The 23,811-nt window shown below is 35.7% G+C and overlaps 1 protein-coding gene across 13 annotated transcripts in view; it reads right to left on the minus strand.

Moving 5' to 3' along the window:
- The window catches only part of KCNIP4 (potassium voltage-gated channel interacting protein 4), a 442,570-nt gene that overhangs the window by 91,866 nt on the left and 326,893 nt on the right, over positions 1-23,811 (minus strand). Inside the window, exons 3-4 of one of the 13 annotated variants that reach the window (XM_074865895.1) lie at positions 6,594-6,665; positions 5,127-5,217 (exon numbers count right to left, since the gene is read on the minus strand). The exons of 8 other annotated variants lie outside the window; for them this stretch is intronic. Coding sequence is in view for 1 of the 5 variants with exons in the window: in XM_074865892.1 (XP_074721993.1) it covers positions 19,246-19,357 (112 nt within the window). In the remaining 4 variants the exon portion in view is untranslated. Of the gene's footprint in view, positions 1-5,126; positions 5,218-6,593; positions 6,666-14,576; positions 14,689-19,245; positions 19,744-23,811 lie in introns of those variants that run through there. 4 more of the 13 variants (XM_074865892.1, XM_074865899.1, XM_074865901.1 and 1 more) reach the window with 4 other exon arrangements.

The following is a 23,811-nucleotide window of genomic DNA, read 5'->3' on the forward strand; positions in this document are numbered from 1 at the left end:
AGGGTAGATGGGTGAGAAAGAGAAAGAAGTAATTTTTCTGATAATACCCCTATGTACGCAAGTTAGCGTTGTGTTATACATAAAAGCAGACCAGTTAACTTGCATATTCATGTATGACAAAGCTACCAGTTATTATTATTCCCATTCTGATATCCTGTTTTTGGTTATGACTCTAATTTTACAAATCCAAAGGTGTTTGAACTAACATTTCCCACTGTTTCCCCTGCTCTTATTCCCATTGCTAGAAAAATATATTTTGTTTTCCTGACTTAAAATGCTCCTGAAGACCTTTGTCAAGCTATGTCAGCTTCAAAACTGGGACTTGTAATTTAGCCCATTACTTGAATGGACCTTTGGAGTCCCTTTTAAAATCTAATAAATTTGGCCACGATTGTAAATCTTTGAAATTGTGATTCACAAAAACACAGCAGAAATTCTGACAATTTTATTGTTAAATTCCTGTTGTTCAAAGATTCAGAATGCAAGGAAACCAAGGATGCATAGGATTTTCTCAGCAGTAGGCTGCACACAGGTAACCTGAACTGAGAGTAGGGAATAAAATCTAGGCATCATAAAGGAAAGGTCTTCCTAAATTAAATGCTCCAGGTTCAAGAGAGGGACTGGCTGAAGTAGCAGTTTGAGAATCTGAGGTTAGAAGACAATGGGGAAAACATTTAAAAAAATAATCAACAGTGAAAAGAATCTGGATTAGAAAATGTTAAATAGAAACCCTGCAGGAAAGCTTAGAAGTAGATGTTTAAAATAGCATCTAAATTAGATTCCAGCTCCAGAACAGTTTTGGCCTTTGAACTGAAAAAAAAACCCTGTGAAAATTGACTTTACATCATGATTATACCAATCATTCAAGTATTTGAGTCATCATATATTAAGCCAGGTTTTATGCATGTATGTTTATCTGTATCTCTGTTGAGAAAGGAAAAATTTTGGCTATGAAAAAAGTCTTTTTTCAAGTTGTTTAACACAAATAGTCTATACTGTGAGGTGTACTGACTTCCTGATTCCAGATGGACTGAACAAAAATAGAACCACACAGACTTTTGCAGTCCCTAGTCCAGTAAAAGTAAACAGTTAAAAGTACATAAGTAATAAATATAGACTCAGTTTTAAAGTAGATCTTACTTTTTTCTGAGTTAGGTTTCTTATTTTTTGTATTAGGAAATATTAAAAGGATGTAAGAACAATCTAATATTTCATATTTTACCCAGTGAAAATTTAATGCGGATTAAATTTGTCAGAGAACCAAACCTAATTTTCCACCATTCTTATCTGTATTTTCAGGCTGTTGGAAATCACCAGGAGAGACCACTCTGAATAATAGACTAGTTGACAGAACACTGCTCCCCTATGAGAGCTATTTTTCATACTGAACACCTTCCTTCACAGAAGAAAGTTCACATTTTGCTCTTTTTTATTTTCATTTTTCAGCCACAGTAAAAGAAACACATATTTATATTTAAAATGTGGATCTAAATTTAAGAATTTAAAGAATTGACTTGCTCAGAGTATCCCTGCCAAACAAAAATCTATGCAGAAGCATTAAGAAAAAAATTTAACATGAAAGAAGTTACAAGTGCATGAAAAGTAAAACTGAAAATATTTCCCCCTCCAAAATCTGCCCAAGTGATTATCCATTGCAAGTTCTTTTATAAATAAAGTTGTTTACATTGAAAAAACATCTCTCTTAAGCAAAGAGGTTTTTTGAAACTAATTTTTAAAGAAGGTGGGGGGGTTTTTTCCCCAATAAGGAAGAAAAAAGGAAAAATTATCCCATGTGTGGCTTGCTCTTTACCTGATTTTGTAGATACTGTGGGAAGATCCCCACAACATGTATAAAGACAAATATGTTCATTTTTCCTTGAAGAGCTTGAGTTTCATGGCCTTTCAAAGATTTTGACCCCTAAAACTGAGGATGTCAGGAGAAAACTTAGCATCCCAAATGATCATTTGTTTGGCTGGAAGAATTCCACTGTTCCAGGGACAAGCGGTTTCTGTAGAATTTTTGCTGTACTAAGTAACTAACACTGATTAATCTCATCGCTTACTTTGGTAGAACAAATGTAAAGATGGTTGGGAATTTAGCAGCAGGGCACTAAATATAACAGCAGAGTCATTTTTGCTTAGCATTTGAACTTCTACAGACTGAATGTACAGATGAAGAACTATAGTCAGCAAACACAGAGAACACAAATCAATAGTTAGTGTTAAAACACGCAGAAATTTTTTGAGCCTTCACCAAATAGACTGATAGAAAATGCACTGTGTCATGCAGAAACTATAAGTTCCTTCAAAATTTATTGGTGCTGATAAAGAGAAGCAGAGGTGCTTCACTTTCCTTATATATTAAGGAAATACATATTATCTTTCATGGAAGATATTTTTGCTACATGCAATAACCAATTAATTTATACAAAACATTAGTCAAGTATGACAAACATCCATTTGAGGGGGACCACTGTAGAGAAATCAGCACAGCAAGAATCTTCTGAAATCTGTAAAAGCATAAGAGATTCAAAAAACTGACTCTTGAAAAGTTTTTACCAGATGTTACTAGCAATTTTTTTACCTCTATATTTCAGACTATATTGCCTCTGTATTTCAGCCTCCATATTTCATATGGAGTTTGAGCTTTCCAGTAGTCTGAAATGGGAACTGTGTTATACTGGCTAGTAATGCTACATTCAGCAGCACCTGACACTCACTTTCCACCTTTAGGCCTGATTTTTAAAAATATGAAGGCAAGTGTGAAAATATTAATGTTAATTAAGCTGCATTTTAGGAGGATGATGGAGAAAGAATTGTAAAAGTAAAAATTCTGTTTGCTTTATTGGAGATGACTGATGGGGAACGGAAAATTATTAAATGAGCTAACTGGACAATGGAAGTCAACTCAGTTGAAACAGTTCAAATTTGTAACAGTCTGATGGAAAATGAGTAATGTCTTCCACAGAGAGGCAGGGAGTAAGATTCAATTATTCACCAGACTGGATGTCTGCTTCCAGGACACATATAAGGCAGTTCTCCAGGTCATTCCTCCCCTGGGAATGGAGATGCCACTTCTTCACTGTGGAAGAGAGGATCCCGCAGAGGGCTAGGTAGAGCTGTGCCATCCCCAGGTGACCCAGCTCTGGCAGCCTGCTGCTGACTCTTGTGAAAGGACTGGAACCTATTTGCTCATGTTGCTCTCTGTAGACTTTCACTATGGTAATTTAGGGTCAGGATGTTGCCCAGTCTGGCCTCATCAAGGAGAACTGACAGCTGACAGAGGTGGCTTCATCTGTGTTGCCCTTGGACTCTGGTGCTCAGTGGCCTGTACTCTGCATGGCTGAAATTCTGGGTGACAGCCTCTGTGTTCCAGCTGGGAGAGCCTAGAAAAGCCAATTACCTTTGCTGAGCAATTTTTCTCCGCTAGCCTGTGACCAAGGAAAGATTAAAGGTTACAGAAGTCAAGAGGTGATTTTACTACAAATGAATTGCCCTGAAAGGTAGATTTCTTCGCAGCTATTAGAATAGTGGGCCACTGTGACATAACAGTTTGCCTAAGGGATCTGCTTAAACCAAAGATGTCTTTCAATTACTACATATATGCTAGTAAAAAACAAAACAAAATGAAAAACAAAATCAAAACCAAAAGGCAATTAACATTTTACGGCAATAAATGTCTCATTTTCAGAATGCAATTTTGGGAATGGATAAGTTTGTGCATCAGCTGAAAAGGAGACTGAAAATCCTTTGACATTTAACTTTTTTTCTCCTTACAAAAAAGTTCTTCATTATTAATAGGTTTTATTAAACTAACAGCAGCAAGTGGACAATTTCACTCTGTAAAAAACAGACAGGTAGAACCTGACATTTATACTCTTTGAAAAACAGGAATTTATTCATATTACCTGAAGATTATTGTTTGGCTGGTAACAATAAGAAGGACTCATTCTGTATTTCTTATGTATTCTAAACTCCTGGTGACTTTATCAACGAAAATTATCATCAAGGGTTCTTCACGGGGAAATGGGAATTGGCAGAAAACGCAGGACAGAACCCAAGTAGCTATACATTACGAATGAATACTGTGAACTATCAGAACTGTGTTTTCTTGTTAAAAATAGCTTTTACATGAAATAGCTATTCAGAAAAACAACCAGAGAAGGTTCACAGCCTTCATTTGAATGTGACAGGTAAAATGCCTCAGTGTGTATTAACCTAATTTAAAGTAATGTTGCAGAAGGAATAAAAAGATAGGCTTTTTTAACCTAAAGTTCATTTCATTTGCTCTGAAAATACTAATTCTAACAGTTTATGCTGTCTGAAATTTGCTTTGGTACTGAAGTGTTACACGGCGTTGCACATATTTTAAATACATATAGGAAAGGGGGAGTAAAGAGGTTATCTGTCCCCAGAGCAACATATCCTGCACACATCATGGGCACTGTTGTACCCCCAACTCACCAGTCAGTGGCCTGGTTGGCTATTTGCCATATGGCACCAGTATTAGACTAAAAGTGTAGTAAGATATAGTTTTAAATAGGTACAAAGATGCCTCGTAGATTCAGCCAGTGAATAGCTATAGGAAGATAAGAGAGCAGCACTCTGCAGTACCCAATGCTTAGAGAAAACAGAAAAGTCTAATCCAATAAATATTGACAGAAGTTGTACCTTTTCAGTTAGCTTTGACAATGACCTTTATTCTTCAATTAATTAAATCGGCTCAGTTCTGGAGATTAATAATTAGTCATAGTTTCTTTTCCCCTTTTTATCTGATACTTTTTAATTAGAGTCCCTAGTGGTGTTTCAGGCATTTGTGGACAAATACTGCCTTGGTGACTAACATTTACAATACTTAGATCATTCTTGCTCCAGGAAGATTTGTTATTCTTTATTACAAAGTACAACAACAAAATAAATCACCATTAAAGGGTTCTGTAAGCAATCTTCAGATAATTTTGACTCAAATTCTACATTTTAAGTAGATTGTTGAAGCACGGTCATAAACTATGGGACTGTCATGTGATGTCTTTGACCTACATGCACTTACCGAGTCCTGCTTTCCTCTTTTAAGCCTGTTACATTCCCACTGCATACCACACCTACACACCTTCATACTCCAGTACCTTATCATAAAGGCATAATAATTTTGAAGGAGAATCACTCCAGTTAATCCCAGCCCAGCCTTTCTCATGAATCTGTCCCTTCCAGGAAGAGCTGTAAATCACAAAACTTTGAATTAATTTTTGCTATATATTTTTTTAATGTCCTACTACTTTTTGGAGTCTAAAGAAACAAATTAAAACATGTAGCATCAAAAAATTCAATGGAATATAGTTATTGAGCATTTAGAGTCAGTTGATCTTCCACAAAACAAGCTGAAGCAGCTGATTGCTAGCTGAAACTATGATCACATACTATTCATTTTGGGGAGCAGGAGAAATCTGCAACTAAAATAAAAAATTATCTGCAAAAACAGACAGTTCCTTAGAAAATCCCAGCATCTATTTCAAGAAAATAATCATAATAGCACGGAAAGTAAATATGCAGTACATCTACATTCTTCATTATTCATAGAATATGCCCCCGTTAATTTGTTAAAAATATCATGTTACATGATTCATTTCATGTACCTGATGGATATTTACACATTTAAAGATATGGTAATTCAAGGAAGATTAATGATTTCCCCAAAGCATACCAGTCTGGAACTCATTTTAATTGTCATGAAATTAGTATACATACAAATTACTCAGGTTGCTCTCTGTTGTCATCATAAAGCAATGATTCAGAAACAGGACGTTTATTAATTGGAAAGAAAAATGTGTGAGAGGAATCATATACATACACAGCTGTATGAAAATTCAGAGTGCAATTCAGGTCTGTACAGAAGAACAGGAAGTTCAGGCACTACAGACATCCAACTTACGACTTACTCTGAGGTCTTAAACAGTTCTCTGTGGCTTAACTTCTGTACAAGCTTGGTATGGTTATTTTCAAAGAGCTTTCCACCCTACTACTATATTTAGGCAGACAGATGTGGGTGAAAATTTCAGAAGAGGTGAGTTCTCACATAAATATTCTCCCTTAGGAACTGCCCACTATTGAGTTTTTCTGGAACCCAGCTTAAAGAGAGTTTGGTACTTCTGTCTGCTTTTAAACCTTCCTTAGTCTCAACTTGAAAAGTGCTAACTACCTAGGATGAATAGAGGATAAATTTATATTGAAGGAATACATCTGGGATACAAATCTAGAGATTTGAAATTAATTCCTTTCATTTTCTCCTTCTTTTCTTCTGCTATTCTTGCGTGTTTTGTGAATGAAAAACATAATTTAAATGTAAAATATTTATCAAATATTAAAACAGATATTAAATAAGACAATCAGAAAACATTAAATCAGGTGAAACTTTACCATATTCTGTCAATTCACATTCCTACCACTCCCATGAATTCCTGAGTTTCAGTTCTGTGAAAAGTTTGCATTTTCAGTTTCTCTCCATAACCACTAAAGGAAAATAAACAAAACCTTAATTCTAATTTACTAATTTATTCTTCCTTCCTTATTTTCATAATAAGCCAAGAAAGACTTACTGCAAAAATCCTCTATATGATTTTAGGAAGTAAGGTTTCAACTCAGACAAATATTTTGCAAGAAGACCACAACTGCAAAGAAAGGAATAGAAAATATGAATTATATTATTTATCTTTAAAATATCAAAGTAGAGACAACACGGGGATTTTTTTCCATTCATTTTTAGAATTGAACTCACTTAACAATTCTCGAATACATTCCAAAGTAGGAGCAATGCTCTAATTTATTAATTCAATTATAATGGGATTAAAGTAATAAAACTATTAGTAAGTTATTTTTTTCTCAGAAATATGCAACTATGTAGTACAGTAGTAATACATTGTGAATCACTTGGTGTTAAATAATGCTTCTTAGCACCTGCAGGGTAAGACTGGTCTTTATTGAAATAAGAATGAGGGAGACCATTCAAAATACAAGTCTATAAAACCTGTGTGTGAAGTAGTTTAATGTAGTTTCCAGGTAGATTTGTCACCATCTGAGTCCACTACACTCCACACCAAACCACCAAAACCTAGGTAAACTAAGTACAAGGGCATGCTTTAGACCTGCCTGGATTCACCTCACTGAAGAGATTGACCATACAACCTGAAAGTCCTAATAAACATCAAAAAAGAAAAAGATTTTCTGTTGAGGATAAATAGCACACGAAGAACCACCAGTGCTTAAACCACATTTTCAAATGTAGGTGTCTAAACCAGCTCACAAAGATCTAGGAATTTGAATTGAGGTGGCCTGATTTTCAGAAAAGTTTCTTCTGAAATCTGCCACAATTCTCATAGTTCAACACTTCTAAAAACCAGAACATTTATATTCCAGCACTGCCAAGTATAGGCTCCTTCATTTGAAAGCAGCTGTTTTTCAAATATTCACTTATCATCTAATACATTAAATAAGAATCATTACACTTCTCGGGGGAAATGGTAACAACAGAAAATCCTAAAGTTTAATTTTTTTAGCATAGTTCCCCTCCTCCATGTTCCTTCTGTGCACAGATACATTTAGTAGAAGATACATACATTTAGTAGGAGAGCAAAAATGAACAGCTATAGCTTGCTTGCTCTGAGCCTGTGAAGTCTGTTGTAATTGTCCTTCAATCTTATCTACTTTTAAAAGACTAACATCATCAGGTCCTTAACAAACACTGCTATGATTCCTTCCTTGCAGTTCCTTAGGTGTTTAACTCTCTTAATGAATTAACCCATGATAATTCTAAGCCCTCCTTAAAAACTGCATTCAAAATGTGCTTCCATTGCAATGCCTCTGGGCCTGGCTGTGACCTAACTATATAGCACACACAAAATCTCCACTTGTCTTTGCATGTTGTTGCATGCAAATGTTAGGTCATTTGTCACCTCCTCAACTCTGGAGAAAAGTTGCAGACCCGCCCCATCCTGTTTTCTACTCATGTAAGCATTGCATTGAATCTCCTCTCTCTCTCTCCCATCAGATGTCCCTGAGTGGGATGCCATGCAGAGCAAAGAAAAGGTGAGCTGCCAGAAATATTGACCTGCTGCTACTTGTTCCTTCTCAGCAGCAGAGAACTAGAAGTGAGACTGCTGCTCCCTGAGTCACCAGCCTTCTCTATGGCTGCTTCTGAAGCAGTACAAATAGAAACAGCCCTTGAACTGTAAAGCCTTTGGGCAGAAACTTTCTTATTCTTCAAATAATAACCAATAGAATGGTGGTGACTACTGTCTCTAGTTACACAACTAATACAAAATTGCACAATTTAGTAAAATTCATAATAGTAAGAATTTGCTACTAAGGATTTTACTTAATTATGACTTTTCAGTTGCCTCTATTCAAGCATTCATCCATGAGATACATTTTTAACCTGGCACAGATAAAAGAGATCTGAATAAAAGCTTTTAATAACACTATTTTCAGCAATTTCATCTCCATTTGGAAAAAAGTTAGAAGCACAAATTCATGGTAATTCATGGTACACACTGAAGCACCCATTTATTGGTATTACTTTGAGGTTCTCTGCTTTTATAAAAACAGCCTATACTTTTGTGTTGATTGCTATATTTGAAATGTGCCATTTTTTGCACAATACTCTGCTGAAAGGATAAAGTGATGGACACATATAACCTCTGTTAAAGAGTATAACCTCTGCATATAGTACAATGCATTAGACTTGTTCATCTGACAAAAGCAAGCAGAAAATCTGATATACCTGATGATCAGGGGTGAAAACCAATCCCAAAATGATTACTGCAAGTTAATTGATTGGGCTCCATTTAGTGACTTCAGTAATGAGGATGAAAAATTGCCCAGAGGGAGAAGAACTGGAAACAATTTTTTTTTTAGCAATGTAAATCATATTACTTATTATTGAATATAACAAAGAAACATTTATTTGCAGTGCATCATTATTGAAATATAACAAGATCTGCAATGTTAAACTATAAAAAATTTCCTTCGAGTTATTATTTATAATTTATGTTTAAATTAATTATATTTCTTACGTTTGGGAAAACAGAATCCTGTAGAAAATCTCCACACTCCAATAACAAAATAGCATCTTGTGCCAAAATTAAAAGTGCATTCATATTACAAATATGTTGTATTAAAAGACTATTCATGTGAGTAATAGGTTGAGAAACAGGGCCTGTATTTTGAAACATTTCAAAGGAAACACAAATTAGCAAAGATTGTTTTTTAATTTGCAGTCTGTGAAATACTGCAAATCCATCTATTTGCACTTTGTACACCATAAATTGAAATCTAAAATTATTTTCCATATATATTTCATTGCATATGTGTATATATGTGTTCTATGTGCTATATAACTCATAAAGGAGCGTATTCCCTGCTTTTCTTAGATGGCCGAACGCTTGCGTACTGATGGGAAGCAGTGAAGAATTCCTTGTTTTGCTTTATTTGTGTGTGCAGCTTTTTCTTTACGTATTAAACTGTCTTTATCTGAACCCACGAGCTTTCTCACTTTTACACTTCTGATTGTCTCCCCCACCCCACTGGGTGGAGGGTGAGCAAGCAACTGTGTGGTGCTTAGTTGCTGGCTGTGGTTAAACCACAACAGAAGTGTTTATAACTGAAGAAAGTATATAGGAGTACAACATAAGATACTTACTATGCTACAGTAAAAATCTTACTGTAATTTATTTTACAACAGCTTTTTTTTGGAATCTGAGATGAGACTACCTGCTTTCTCAACAAGAAAGTATATACTGTTCGTAGTAAAAATAGTCTTGGGTATTGACCAATGCAAATACATTTCTGGTTGGATTCAGAGTGCCTTTTTTGTTTAAAAAAATCTCAACACATTGAAGCTATTTGTAATTCTATCTCTCACCATGATCAAGTTTCAAACTTGGACTCCTAGTTTTGACAGCGAGATTGAAAGACATCTATTAATGTGTGTCTCGCAGTACTCATGTGGCCTCACTACTTTAGCATATGACACAACTTTTAATCTATTTACTCTCACAACAGCCAGTGAGTTAACTAGCACAATTTTCACTGTTTTCTAGATTTCCTAAGGTCACAAAGAAAAGGAACCATGATGAGAGTTCCTGAATGCCAACCCAGCTTTCTTACTATTTAATTGCAATTCTTTTAATTATGTAATTGAAGTTGCTGATAATTAGTACCCATCTGACAGATAAATAATAAAGCACCTTATAAACAATTCAAACTACAGAAGAAATATAGGGAGAGGCTGAATGCAGATTACCTAATAAGGATAATAATCACACATATTCTTGTAAAAAATAACTAGCAGTAAGTATTTCAATGTAAATAACACCACTGCTCCACTGCTTGTTGAAAGTGGTATCATTCACCAGGAGTGATATTTCACATCAAGTGGAATACTCTGTTGCCATCTCAGAGGAAGGAATTAGATTATTGCTTCATAAATAGAACTTCGAAAACCAAATGCTGATCTACTCAGTTTGCCTAATCTCAAATTTCATGATGATGTGTAGAATCTGGAACTCCATCTTTTATTGAGAAACAAAGGAATATAAAGAATTAACAGTAGAAGAAGAATATAGATCAAACTGCTAGTACATAGGTTAAACATTATGGCTGCATTTTTCAGATATAGCTAAGCTGAAACCAGTGCTTCTGTCACTGTGGGTATCTGGAGAATCGCAACTTAGTAAGGTGTTTGCCATTAGATCACAGGAGAATATAATACTCTTTTTTTGAGCATAGAAGGCTACATTTCCTCTCCTTACACAACAGTATATGTTTAAATGTGATATGATTGACCCATGACATACAAAAATCCAATTCACTGAAATTCATGAGCCTTCTATTTACTCTCCTAATTACTGCATTTTATTTTAAATGGTTTTTTGAGGCCATCCTTACCCTGCTACTTATTCGTATGGTGATAGATCACTAAGCAAACTAGACTTTTTTTTCCTCTTACTTTTCAACCATCTCTTCTCTCCTCTAATTTCACCCTCCCACTTCAAACCCAGCAGTTTTATTTGCCAGGAACAAACCACCTTTGGGAGCACCATGAAACAGTCACTGATCTATTGCACTTCATTTTGGTTTGACTCATTTCAGTGAACTTTGATCAATATCCCTCCTAACTTTCAAAAGCCCTGTTGTCTGAACAATGATCTGCTTTATATGACATAACTCATTCTTTCTTAAGTGATTAGTGGAAGGCCAAAAATGTACCCAAAATATGGGCAGATGTCTATCAAAATATTCAAAGTCTGTTCATCTATATACATATCCAAAAATCAGGCAAATGCACATATGGAATCCATCCATCTACTTACAAGCAGATATAAAATAATCAATCTGCACAACAGCCTGACATTTCAATATGGAAATATAGACTATTCAGCAGTAACATATTGTACAGAAAAATACTGAATTGATCAGTAATGACAAATTACTTTTTTTTTCAAACAGTAAAAGTGACCTACTTGCATCTACGTCAGACTTTCCGTTATACAGTTGTCCTCTTGGGATACCATAACAATTAGAAGATACTCAGTGTTAAAATTAGGTACATAAAGTCTTAATTTTAGATTATTTCTCTCTTTTCAACAAATGTACACACATGTATACACACATGCACTCAATCTACTGTTAGGCTATTTCTAAAAGTTCATAGACTACAGACTTTGGAAGGGCATATTACATTTCTATTAATGGAACAGTCTATTTGTGCTTCTTTAATACTGCTATAGTAACATGAAGCAGTTATAGAGCATTAAGTGTCCAGATGAGACTGCAGAACTAGATTTATGGCTGCTTTTGCATTTTTTCCCAAAGGTAATTCCTTAAGAATTTTTATTATGAGCTAAAATGCATACTAAACAATGAAATTATAGCATAATGTCTTTAAATTATGTTATTATTTTCACATTACATGGTACAGATTCAACTGCTTTGTAAATCTTGATGTTTCATACTGGTCTGCACGTAATCAGATACATAAATTCCTACAAAATTCACTGAGTATCTCCCATGTCTCATTAATATCAAAGAATTCTGGTCAAAAACTGCATCAGACATGGAACAAATAATTTAAGAAGTCAAGAGACCGAAGGTTACTACATGATTTCTACATCAGTGCACTATTATGGATGGGGTTTTTTTAACTCAGTCATTCCATCATTGCACATATTTAATCTTGTTCTATAATGTGACTTTAGGCAATGATTATTTATGTCTTTGCAAATACCATATTCTAATGGTAAAGCCTTCCAGATTCTCAGTCCTAAAGTACATTAGTGACTAGGCAATGCTTTTCTCTCCTCACCTATACTCAACTGACCAAGGGTAGGTATTTTTCAGAAGTGTACTTTGTCATACTGAGTATCTCTGCCATTTTAAAATTAGTTACTTTATGTGAAGCTACATTTTAAAAGCAGCCTGAGACTGAAGCAGTGGCAGAGTGCAGAGGGGAAATGCCTAAGCAGGGCATTCTTTGCGAAACTCCTGGCATCCATGATATGGGATGCACACTGGTTAGATGCAGACTTTGCTACAGCTATCAAATACATGTTACATACCTTTATTTTGGATATTTGTCTCTATATTCTGGGAGAAAATACCTCCTTCCTTTTCAAAAGATATCTAATTCTGGCCAGCAATGGCCGTCATGATTGAATACTGACTGTTTTCTGTGTGAGTGTTCCTTCATCTTCTGATTTCGTCTTTTTTCTTATTACATTTATTTTAGTATTCTGTAATAGTATGATGGAGGGTTGGTCACAGTTCATAGATGTAGTACATCCTGATAAAAGGTAGTACTCTCTTTTTCTTCTCTGAGTGCTAATTCAAATGTATTTTATTCCATTTTTCTCTCAAATGTTTTCATACTCAACACAGGCATTCATAAAGTACTTGAACAATGACAGTAAAATGGTCCTGAGAAAGAGGCATCTGATCTAACATGGAGGCAAAAGTGGTAAAAACCCAGATATCTATGGATGAATGATCTGCTGAAGATAAATACTCAGCATCTCTTGAAAAAACTTCAAATGATGCTCAAAAGTAACTATATCTTCAGAAAGATGAATACAAGAAGAAACTAGCCTTCTTACTTGCAAATAGTCAATCGCTCAGGCTAAAATGACTATCACTAAGAACATTTTCTTGAAAAAAAAAAAAATCAAGACTAAGAAGCTAAAAGTCTAGGTGAAGGATCCGATGATTGAGGAGAAGGGTTCTCTCAGAGCTGTGTGGCCAAAAGCAGCCCTCCCCAAGTTAGGATGCAAATATACTGTGTGATCCTGAGCCAGAGAGTAAAGTTTTAGTACAGTGGGTGAGTGCATACTAAAAAGAAATGTTTTATCTAAGCAGTCCAGAAAATTCATAATACCTGATCCTTCTGTGAACTCTCATGTGAAGAGACAGCACATAAGTTGTCCTTACAGAAGTGTTCCTGGTTTCTACCAGTATTTTGATGTCATCTGAAATATTTCTCTCCACTTTTCACACAGCCAGTATCTAAATTTTGAATTCAGACTGGTACGGATCTAAAATGTTCTATTCCTCAGTGATCCAAATGTTCTGGATGTTAAAAAAAAACCCTGGAGAAGTCCATGGAAAGTAGTTAATGAAAAGATCTCAATAAATCAGTAAGGCCTTCCTTAAAATTCTTAAGTAAATTGTCCTTTTTAATTCATAGTTTGGTAAAAGCAAATGTTTAGGTTGATGCATGATTTCCCTGATTTTGACATGAAAGAATGATTTTTACTCTTCTTTATCAAGCATATTACTTTACACTCATATGTCATTTGTGCATCTTATTCAGGTAGGAAAGACACTAAAGTAAAAGCAAAACAAAAGAAAATCTTCAGTTTCAATATAGTTACACTAAGATTACAATCTTCTTACATAAGAAGGTTAGTCAAGATGGTGCTTCCCAAAATCATGCTCCCAAGCCTGGAAGAGCCTAGTTTTTGAGGGAAGGTGAGGAATAAATAGAGCATCTTCAACAACCCTGAGCTAGCTATAACAGATGGTTACAAGTTTCAGTAAGTTTCAGTCTGTCCTGCACCCAGCATAAGCATACAGAAACATACATGTCCAAGAAGACATCTCTTTATAGATGAGCATACTGAAATTCACATCTCAATTTTTCTATCAATTTGAGATTGGATTTAAAGCAGGACTTAATGCAGACTTGTACTTGGTCTGAAGTAACTGTTCTCTGCTGTGCTTCTCTAGATGCTTCTATAGACTGACGTTCCTATAGTGACCTTGAATCCAGAATCTCTCTTGAGATTTACAACAAGAGTTCAGGAAACACCCAAAGAAAAAAGGTAATCTACTTTGTTCACCTTTGAGGGGAATTATTATGCTTCTGGAAAGGTAATGTTTGAATCTTAACACCTTTCACCTAGCCACATTCAGCAAATAAACAGTCTATGTGCACAGGCGCTAATATATTTGATGTTCAAGGGATTATTGGTTGTCATTTCTAGTGTGAACGATTCACTGATGATCATAGGAAACCTCACACTATTATATACCTTGATAACATGAATTGGCACTGGGATATCAGCATCCATGAACAGAATTTTTTGAGGCAGGTGATGCTGGTTTACTCAGAAGAAAGTAGTTCCCTCAATCCCACAAGTATCTCTGGAGAAGAAAAAAAGACAAGCAAGAAGTGGACATTTCACCATGTGAAAACTGAACAGCTTATTGATAGATCCTAATCCAGTGTTACAAGCAGCTGCTGAGAAAAGGCAAGCAGACACGTACTGCTGTGTGGTATATTCCTTATCTTTTTGTTTATTGTGGAGTTATGCTACATTGCATCCCATTTGGCTGAGAGACGTGATACAGGAGACTGAGAGTCTGCAGGAACCTGGGCTTGTAGCACAGTCACCAGTACATGGGTAGGACATCCAATTTCCAATAACTTATCAGCCACATGTAGACAAGCAGAAAACTTGCTTTTTCAGGTTCTTTTTCTTAGAAAAGTACAAAGCAATAGAGAATTTGTCAGCAATATGTCTTTCCCATATCATTCATTTTCTAAGTGGGAAACTCATACTGCACTTGAGACAGTATTTTAAACATTGATGTTTTTGGTAAACCATACGGGTAACCAACATGTTAACAGAGATGGTTGCAGACAGACCTAACCTTATCCTCTCTGTGCTTTTAAGTATCCCAGCTACAAAAGAGGCCACATTTCAGTGTGTTAGTGTGACAGAACAAATCAACTCAAATGCACTAACATAACTTCTGGACTGGAGGTGGCTTCTGACCATTCAAATTAGAGTAGAAAGAAAAAAAAAATGTTATTTCTGTACCTGCACATAGCAGATATATCCTAAGACAGTAAAACTACCTCTATTTAAAGAAAATACTCCCCTTCCCCAATTTCCAAATTCTAGCCAATGCAACAAATTACTCTATTTACTCTCAAGGCTGACTTTACAGCTAAATATGTTTATTGATAACTGTAAGTGAACTTCTCTTTGCTTTGCATTACAGTAAGATAAACTAAGGATCAAATATTCCTACATATCCTTGATGACCTATTGAGTTGAAAAAACATGTAGGGACCAGTGGGTCCTACTAGCAAAGCGATTTTGAGTTCATGGGACATTCATATATCAGACATAAAATTTACAAATGAATAAGCATTTGAAAGTTGTGGAAACTTAGAAATTAGTGGAAGGAAAAGGGGAAGAATAGCAGGCTCTAGAATAGTTTGCAACACTGGTTGATTACATTCAGAAGAAAAAGAAAACCACTTCTGCATGAGGTGTTATACTTCAAAACAATCAATGCATAATGAATGAAGAGGCACAGTTTGTCCTTTTAAAGACTGATTTATGCAGTCCCCTGATGTTTACAAAGTTGCTCACACATATTTACATAACGTCTCCATATAGCTACCACTTGACAGATATTCTGGACACAGAAATGCAAAGTGTATCCTTCATTTTGCCAGTCTCTCTCCTCCAAATTCCCAGTGGATGAATTTAATCTGGTGCTGCTATTGTACTGCTCTGATCCTTTGTTTCAGTTCTGATCGCTCTCCTCTCCTCGCCTTCCAGCTGAGTAACAAAACAAAAGCTTTGGAGGGAAGCTGCCCAGCAGCAAAAGTCTCAGTCAAGGAAGCTGGAGGGAAGATATTGATCAGTGTCAAACCACTTTCAAAGTAATGGAAGGAGAGGGAGTTTCATCCTCTTCTAGTAAAAGTGGTATTGATTCAATTCTGTCCTAACTGAAATAGCTCGCTGGCTCCAGTAAAGCCAGTTTTCTCCTCATTCTAGTCTCTCTTTCCTGCTTACTGGAAAGTGGAGGATGGATGAAGCAGAAGAATATAGTTCCTAGTCTGGGACATGGCATCAAATCAGGTTCTCTTTCTGACAAATGTTGAACATTGTAATAAAACTAAACATATTGCCTAGATTCTCCTACTTTCCCATGGAGGAATGTGGGCAAGTCAAGCTCTTCCTCACCATTAACTCCTTTGTTATGTAAAGTAAAGGAGTGTGGTTGTCCATCACAGCACAGTGAGTGACCCATCTTCCTGCTTGTTCAATTCAAAGTCCGTTTTTGCAGGAGAGATGACTGTGCATGGCAAAGAAGCTGTACTGGGTAGAACACTTCCAGTAGATGTGTTAAAGAAGAAATTTTTCTGCAAGTGTACTATTGTTTTATCTTTGTTCTTTTTAAAAATAATACTGAAAGTGCCTGGAATACAACATCTAGGGTATTTTATATCTCATTATAAGTTACTATAAAAATAAACAATAAACAAGATGTTGCATTTTCACAGTACAAACAGATTAAGGAGTAATGAAACTGAAGCTACCTCCACATTCTTGTGGACAGAGAGGAAAAGTGAACTGGAAGGAAGGAAACACTCCAATTACTCAGCCCATGATGCTTTTGTGGATGACTTTAGTTCTGCTCCCATTTCTGTGGCTGACTCTTGGTTTGGGCTTAGACAAGTCGCTCTGCTGGTTAAAACTGCCATAATGCATCATCACAACCTCATCAAAATCAGTGGAGTTGTAACAAACTAAGGATTTGTCATTTAGCTGTCTTCTCTGTCCTGTATTGGCAAACATCCGGACAAGCATGCTGCCCTATCTTTCAGTGATATTTTTAAAATAAGTCAATATATCAGGGATATTAAGAAACACATGTTAAGGCATCAGAAAGCCCAGCTATGGGAACAGATTTGTTTCAGTATATGGCTCATGCCCTGCCTTCCATGGGGTAGTTAGGGAGGGCTCACTGCTTATTTTGGTTTCAGGGTCAACACTGGACATTCAAATATGGTTCTCCTTGTATATAAACAGAAAACCTGTCCTTGCATTCAGTAGAAGAACAACAAAACATTAGTTCTGAATATCCTGTAAAATATTCCTTAATCATTTGGGGTAGAATTCTTGTTTAATAGTAATGGCAGTACCCAAACATGGAAGAATTGAATAGCACAGATCAGCCTTATGGGAACTGGAAACTCCCCGAGGTCACTAGAGCTATGCACACTGTGGATGTTACAAATATATCCACTATAATTTATAATGCTTAATCTTTTTACATTTAGAGATCAGTTTTATGTTGCTAGGTAATTTTAGTGAAATTATGACATTACCATGTGAGGAAATACCATAAGAACTAAGACAAAAAGTTACACTCTAATTGATATATCGTCCTGATACTATTTATATTAAAATCAGTATAATTTCTACCAGGGGGATTTTTTTTAAAAGGTGATTTAATATAGTTGAAAATACATGAAACATTTTCCCACAGACTTAATAGCCATATCATACTGTGAGACATCAAGAAAGGGATGTAACTGTACATCTGCTAAAAAAACAATATTGTATTTTAACATTTTTTCCTGTTACCATGTGTTATAAAGTTGAAGCTAACACATATCTAGTAAGAGGATTTTTTAGATCTTAAAAATGCTAGACATCCAGAGCATAAAAAAACCCCAGAAGTGAGCACTGTTATGAGAGAAAAATTACTCATTTGTTTTGAATTTGAAAAGTAATTTTACAATTCCATAACCGATGCATTATATAGTAACACAGCAAATATAAATTCTCACCACAAACAGTTCTAAGAATGATTTATTTCAATAGTTCAGGAACTATAAAAGTGCTGTGTTAAATATTTCACATTTTATCAGCTGAACAATTTTATGAGGTGATGATGTGACTCTACATCCATCAAAGATCCTATTCCATGATGAAAAGTTAATGTTTCAGAAAACTGGAGGGCTCTCCTTGGCTGTATGATTCTGACTGAAAGCAGTTGCACATCAAAAAGGACTGGTTTGTGTTCACATGTACAAACATACTGACGAAAGCAGTATTTTCTGAGCCAGGGCTTCAGTGAGTGAATAGCTTTTGTTTACTACAACAGTCTACATGAGACATTTTGTTAAAGTGTTGAAAATTTGACAGCAAAAGATCTCATTGATAACTGATCTGTAATAGCTTATTTCTATAAAATGTGAAAAATATCATTTTGTATGGAAATAAAAATCCTACTGAAATTAACGCGAAGCCCTCTTTGAGAGTAGATGAAATGATATGACCCATACAGTAGAGAGCAGAGAGAAATCTGAGAGAAAAAAAAAGGAATTTTAAAACATATATTCATTATATATATTTAAAATACCCACATTTAATGTTGGCATCTATGCTTTTTCTTTGAAAGGTGTCAAGCAGACTATATCCTAAAGCTTACTCTCTAGTAAGTGTTTTGCATTTATCTATGAAACAGGTTTTTAACACATAAATACTGATACAGAATAAAACCCGAATTGCATCATAAATCAGAAGAGCGAAGCATGTTAAAAACATGAACTGAACTAAGATCCACTTAATCTATCAAGTTTTGTAGCAGTGAATAGCTTTCAAAGGCAACTGACAGGCATTATGTTCAGTTTTCAGTCTTTCTAATAAACATCCACACACAGACACTTGGCAATTCATTGTAAAATACAAATATTCGCTAGCATCTACCTCTGTTTTACAATAACAAAGTAAAACCAGCAGAAGCAAACCAGGATTTTTAGTCTGAATGTTATTTTCACTTTTCAAGCCTTTTTATTTCACAGCTTTTATACCTGATGCTCCCTAAGTGTATTTTAGCCGATCAGACACCACACCTACAAAGAGCACAAACTGCAAGTGACCACTTTACCTTCTGAAAAATCAATCAGTCCCAGCAAATGAAGCAGCTTCAGAGATGCAAATATAATCACAACAATACCCACTGTTTGCAGTCCCTCCGACTCCCACTCGAGAGTCAACATTCTTCCAACAGGCAAATCATTCCAGTCTTCACACCAGTTTGCAATCAGAGGGAAACTAGAGGATTTTACCAAGAGTTTGCTTTGAAGAAAGTTGCAGTGGTGTACAGCAGCGCTGTACTGAGCTGTGGCGATTCACCAGCCACTCCAGCTGAGATAAAATATTAGATAAAGCATCACATCTCATGCTTCTCTAAGCATTTGATTTCATCAGTAGCGAGTCCTCTTAGAAGGCTGAGGTGGACCACGAACCCCTGGGTATGACATTGTATCTGGTGAGCAGCATTACTTCAGAGCTGATGGAGAAACATCTGTGTCGGAGCTGAAGACTTGGCTGTCAGTGCCAAGAAGAAACGCTCCCTGGAAACTTGCACGAGGGAGCACGCTGCTGTCTGCACTCTGCACTTCAGCGCTTCCAGACCCAGGCTTTGTGATTCTCCCCCAGCTTCACAGCCCTTCCCCAGCTTCTCTTAGCACGGTTTTTGTTAAGTTGGACAAATGACAGTTTGCTAAAGACAGACATCTGTTTTCACATGTGCTACATGCTGCACATCAGAAAACTACTGCCCTCTGCATTAGAAAGAATAATCAGAGAAACACTGTCCTTTCCTCCTCTTAAGCATCACCAGAATCTAATTAGAATCTTCAGTGGAAATGAGAATGGAAATTAAAGAAATACACATCAGCATGATCAGTGCCTCCAGCTAGCAAAATATAGTGCTGTCAAGGAGACATGCACTGCCCAAACCCCGTTCCATATGCAGGAAGAATGTATTATTTATTGACTGAGAAATACAAACAGTGCTTTTCCATCTAAGGACGTGAACCTGTAAGTGCTGAACCCCAAACTCTGATATATATGAATGGGAATTAGGCATTTTCCACAGCTCCTGGGAAGATATTGCCCAGGCTATGCATCAGGGAAAAAAGAAAAGAGGCTTATGATCCCAGATGATTTATTGGATAGTCTGTACAAAACTAACTGTCCTGTGTTTATTAATACAATTACCAAGAGGATGCCCAGTGTGAAGAATAGGCTCCGAAGAATATTTATGCAACACATGCATAAATATTATAAGGTTAGGCCTACACGCTTATTCTTGTGCCCATCCTAATAATTTTATTAAATCCGGTCCACTGGTATACAAGGCACTAAAATAAAGTGAAGGGAAGTTTCAGAAAAATTTTAGACATACTACTAAAGAAACACATAATCTAGCACCAAAATCAATCTTATAAACGATGTTCGATATCGACCACTCATCTTCGGCTGCTTAACTCTTTCCGTTAGAAACAATTTTCATTAACTTTCAAGAAGCTTAGAAAGTTTTACTTTTGTTCAGAAAGTCATTATATTTTTAAATTGGCATAATAAAAAAGTGTAACAGTAACAATCTATTGTTCATGGACTACCAGGTAGAGAAAGAATAATGTAAAGTACAATTTACTATCTGCTTTTTTTTTGTTTGTCTTTGAAAGCTGTCTGTATTGAATTACAATAACTAACCAGAGTCACAGATTTTTGCATAGAGGGAGAACTCTAGAATCTACACATTTTTTTTTGTTCGAAAAATCATATGTACTTCAGTTAATTTTATGTTATAACTAGGCAATATATAAGCAACAATATTCTTTGGTTTTGCTCTTCTGGGTATTTAATACTAGAATGTCACGAGTTCTGTATTATTTATGTATGGTTTCAATCTGAATGTCAGTTCCTTTCCCTATTAACCTGTAGAGCTAAAATGGTGCCTAAGAGGAAAGCAGAATAAAAGTAAATCAGACCAAATATCACTATCTCACATTTGCACCTTCCAAATACATCATTACCTTTGCCTCATATTGTAAAATAATTATTCAATATATTGCCATGTTAAGTTCTATTCCTTTTAAAAGAAAATTAACATTTTCTTTCCTTTTTTCAATTTCTAGTTACTCTGTATCATCATCTTCTTTTAAGGCTCTGACGTGTTCATCTTAACACATTCTCATCTCTGACTTCCACTTTCTCCTTGAGTTTATTCCTTTTTTTTTTTTTTCCCCTCAACTTTTTCTTCTTTTTCTCAAATGATAAAGCATGGCCAAATGTTCATGATATTTCAAGGCTTAATGTGATCCCAAGATTGGAACTTTGACCCATCTTGTTTTACAGGCATTACAGAAACAATAAACCTAATATAATGCAAACAATCGGACTATAACAGTGAAAGCAGTCTTATTTGTCGTTAATAAACAGCACCAGGGAAGCTATTAAAATGGAGAAATCTGTCAGTCTACATCCTCCTTTCATGCAATAGGTCCAGGCTACCTTCTGCTGAGTTGTCCACTCTTGGGAGCAGAGGCCCTTCTACTCCACCACTGAATGTGCTAACCCACCTGCAGAAAGCCACCCAGCGATAAGTGGTCCCAACCATAACCAGTGTTTTGTTTTCTGCTTTCACACAATCAGAGAGACCTGGATCCCTTCTGAAAAATGAAAGGGTCAGAGATTATGAATTTGATGAGCTTTAGGGGTCAGTTCTACCTGCATAACAGGAGAATTACAGAACTTTTAAAGAAAAAAAATTAACCTGAGAACATCCAGTTGAATTAATGTCATTGATTACTGACTTCAAAGACTACCTTGTTAAAAAAAGTAAGACTTTTCCTGTTGTTTCTCATCATAGTTCTCTAAGTTAGGGGTATCACACACAGACTTTGTGAATCTCCAAGTCTTAGCTCTGAGAAGTAAAGCACAAAGGATAAGAAACTATGTGGAAAGGAAAAGGAAGTGATGTATGAAATGTTTCCCTTAATACACCATGCAACAGATTCAAACAACAGTGTCACTTACAGAGGTGAATACTTCTGGAAGTGGTTCAATCATAAAAATTCCATGCCTCAAAGCATTTGAAAATGAAATCAATCTTGAACAAGGAGATAACAAAATTCAGTTATATATAGGGTATTTCTTTGTATTCTGATTCCTTCCTAAATTCACAGTCAAGTGTAATTTCTCTCTCTCACTTTGTATTTTGTTCAGTTATTTCAGAATAAGTATTTCTGTGACACATCCTTATGGGGAGCCTGTATTGACACTACAAGCAAATTTTAAAAGCTGTTCAAAGAAAAGGAATTTTTCATCAATGCCACCCTCAGGATACAAAAGAAAACATCATCCATTACATGAAGCACTGAAACCAGAGGCTGATGGCTTGCAATATCCAAGCATTGCTCTGGCTTGTTGTCTTTCCCTACTTCCTGCTTTCATTTTTGACATTGCAAGGCATTCTGGTGGTGATTTAGTAATATATTTAAATTTGCACAAACTTTCTTGATTCTCCAGTAGGTTGCATGGGAAAAAAAAAGTGTTAGCGTTGTTAGGAAGCTATCCCCTATAAACAGTGCATCTTCCACTGGCCGTAAATTCCTCTCCCCAAAGATCTGAAGCAGAACCTTCATTGTTTGCTGGAAATTTGGGTGCTATCACCCTATGGGCTTGCTGAATCATTAATTATGGGAAAGCATAACCATGTCAGTACTAAACTCTAATTCAGAGCACTCCTTTAGCAATAAACATGCACGCAAAAATACAGCTTTAGGCTGATCTGTCCCTCCACAAAGTAAGGGGAGTATATGCTACCGTGTAAGGCCGTGGCAGGTGCGGATGCATGGCATGGCGCTCCTCAAAGGATGGAGTGAAGGAGTTCATGGCTGTGGACCTGATCCTGCCAGCTCCTTCCCCCTAGTAATTAGCTGTGCAAGCATAAAAAGAAGTTTTTCTCTCCTAAGTAAACAGACAAGAAAAACCTGTGTTGAAGTGCCGTAGGAGATACATCTTATCTCTAGAAGCACAGACCCTAAGTGAATTCTGAACTGGACTGAGTAGATCTGCAAAAATTAGCAGAGTCAACAAGAACAATCCCATTCTAGAGTCCTTACATTTTTCCACAAGCAATCCCAAGTAATTACTGGCTACTCTAACCATTGTAAATAGAATGATTTATGTATAGAATGCATAATAATGCATATATTTAATATATAAAAAAGACACCTCAAAGATGACAGCGTATTATGTACTAAGTAAATTTTGGTTCTGACTGCTGGACACTTGTAGAATACCTACAATTTTCCCCTACTTCTTGGAAGAAGACAAAAATACTCAGAAATATTATTTATAAAGCTTAGATATGGGAAATTGAGTTTTAATAATTTCGAAGTTGACTAAAAGAAGAAAAGATCTGCCATTTCAAAACAATATTCCACCTAATTTAACACATCACAAATAGCAAATGCTTGAGAGTAACATGTAGGATGCTATGAATTGAACAATTAAGGAACAAACTGTTTTGAAATCCTAAAAATAGCTAAATAATAATTCTATGATTAGTGTATTAGGGTATAAATTTCCCTATAATTTTATATGATTACACAGTTCTTTCAAAATTATCTGGTATTATCATATTTCTTTTATATAC

This window comes from Strix uralensis, chromosome 4 (genome assembly GCF_047716275.1).
Source record: "Strix uralensis isolate ZFMK-TIS-50842 chromosome 4, bStrUra1, whole genome shotgun sequence".
NCBI lineage: Eukaryota > Metazoa > Chordata > Aves > Strigiformes > Strigidae > Strix > Strix uralensis.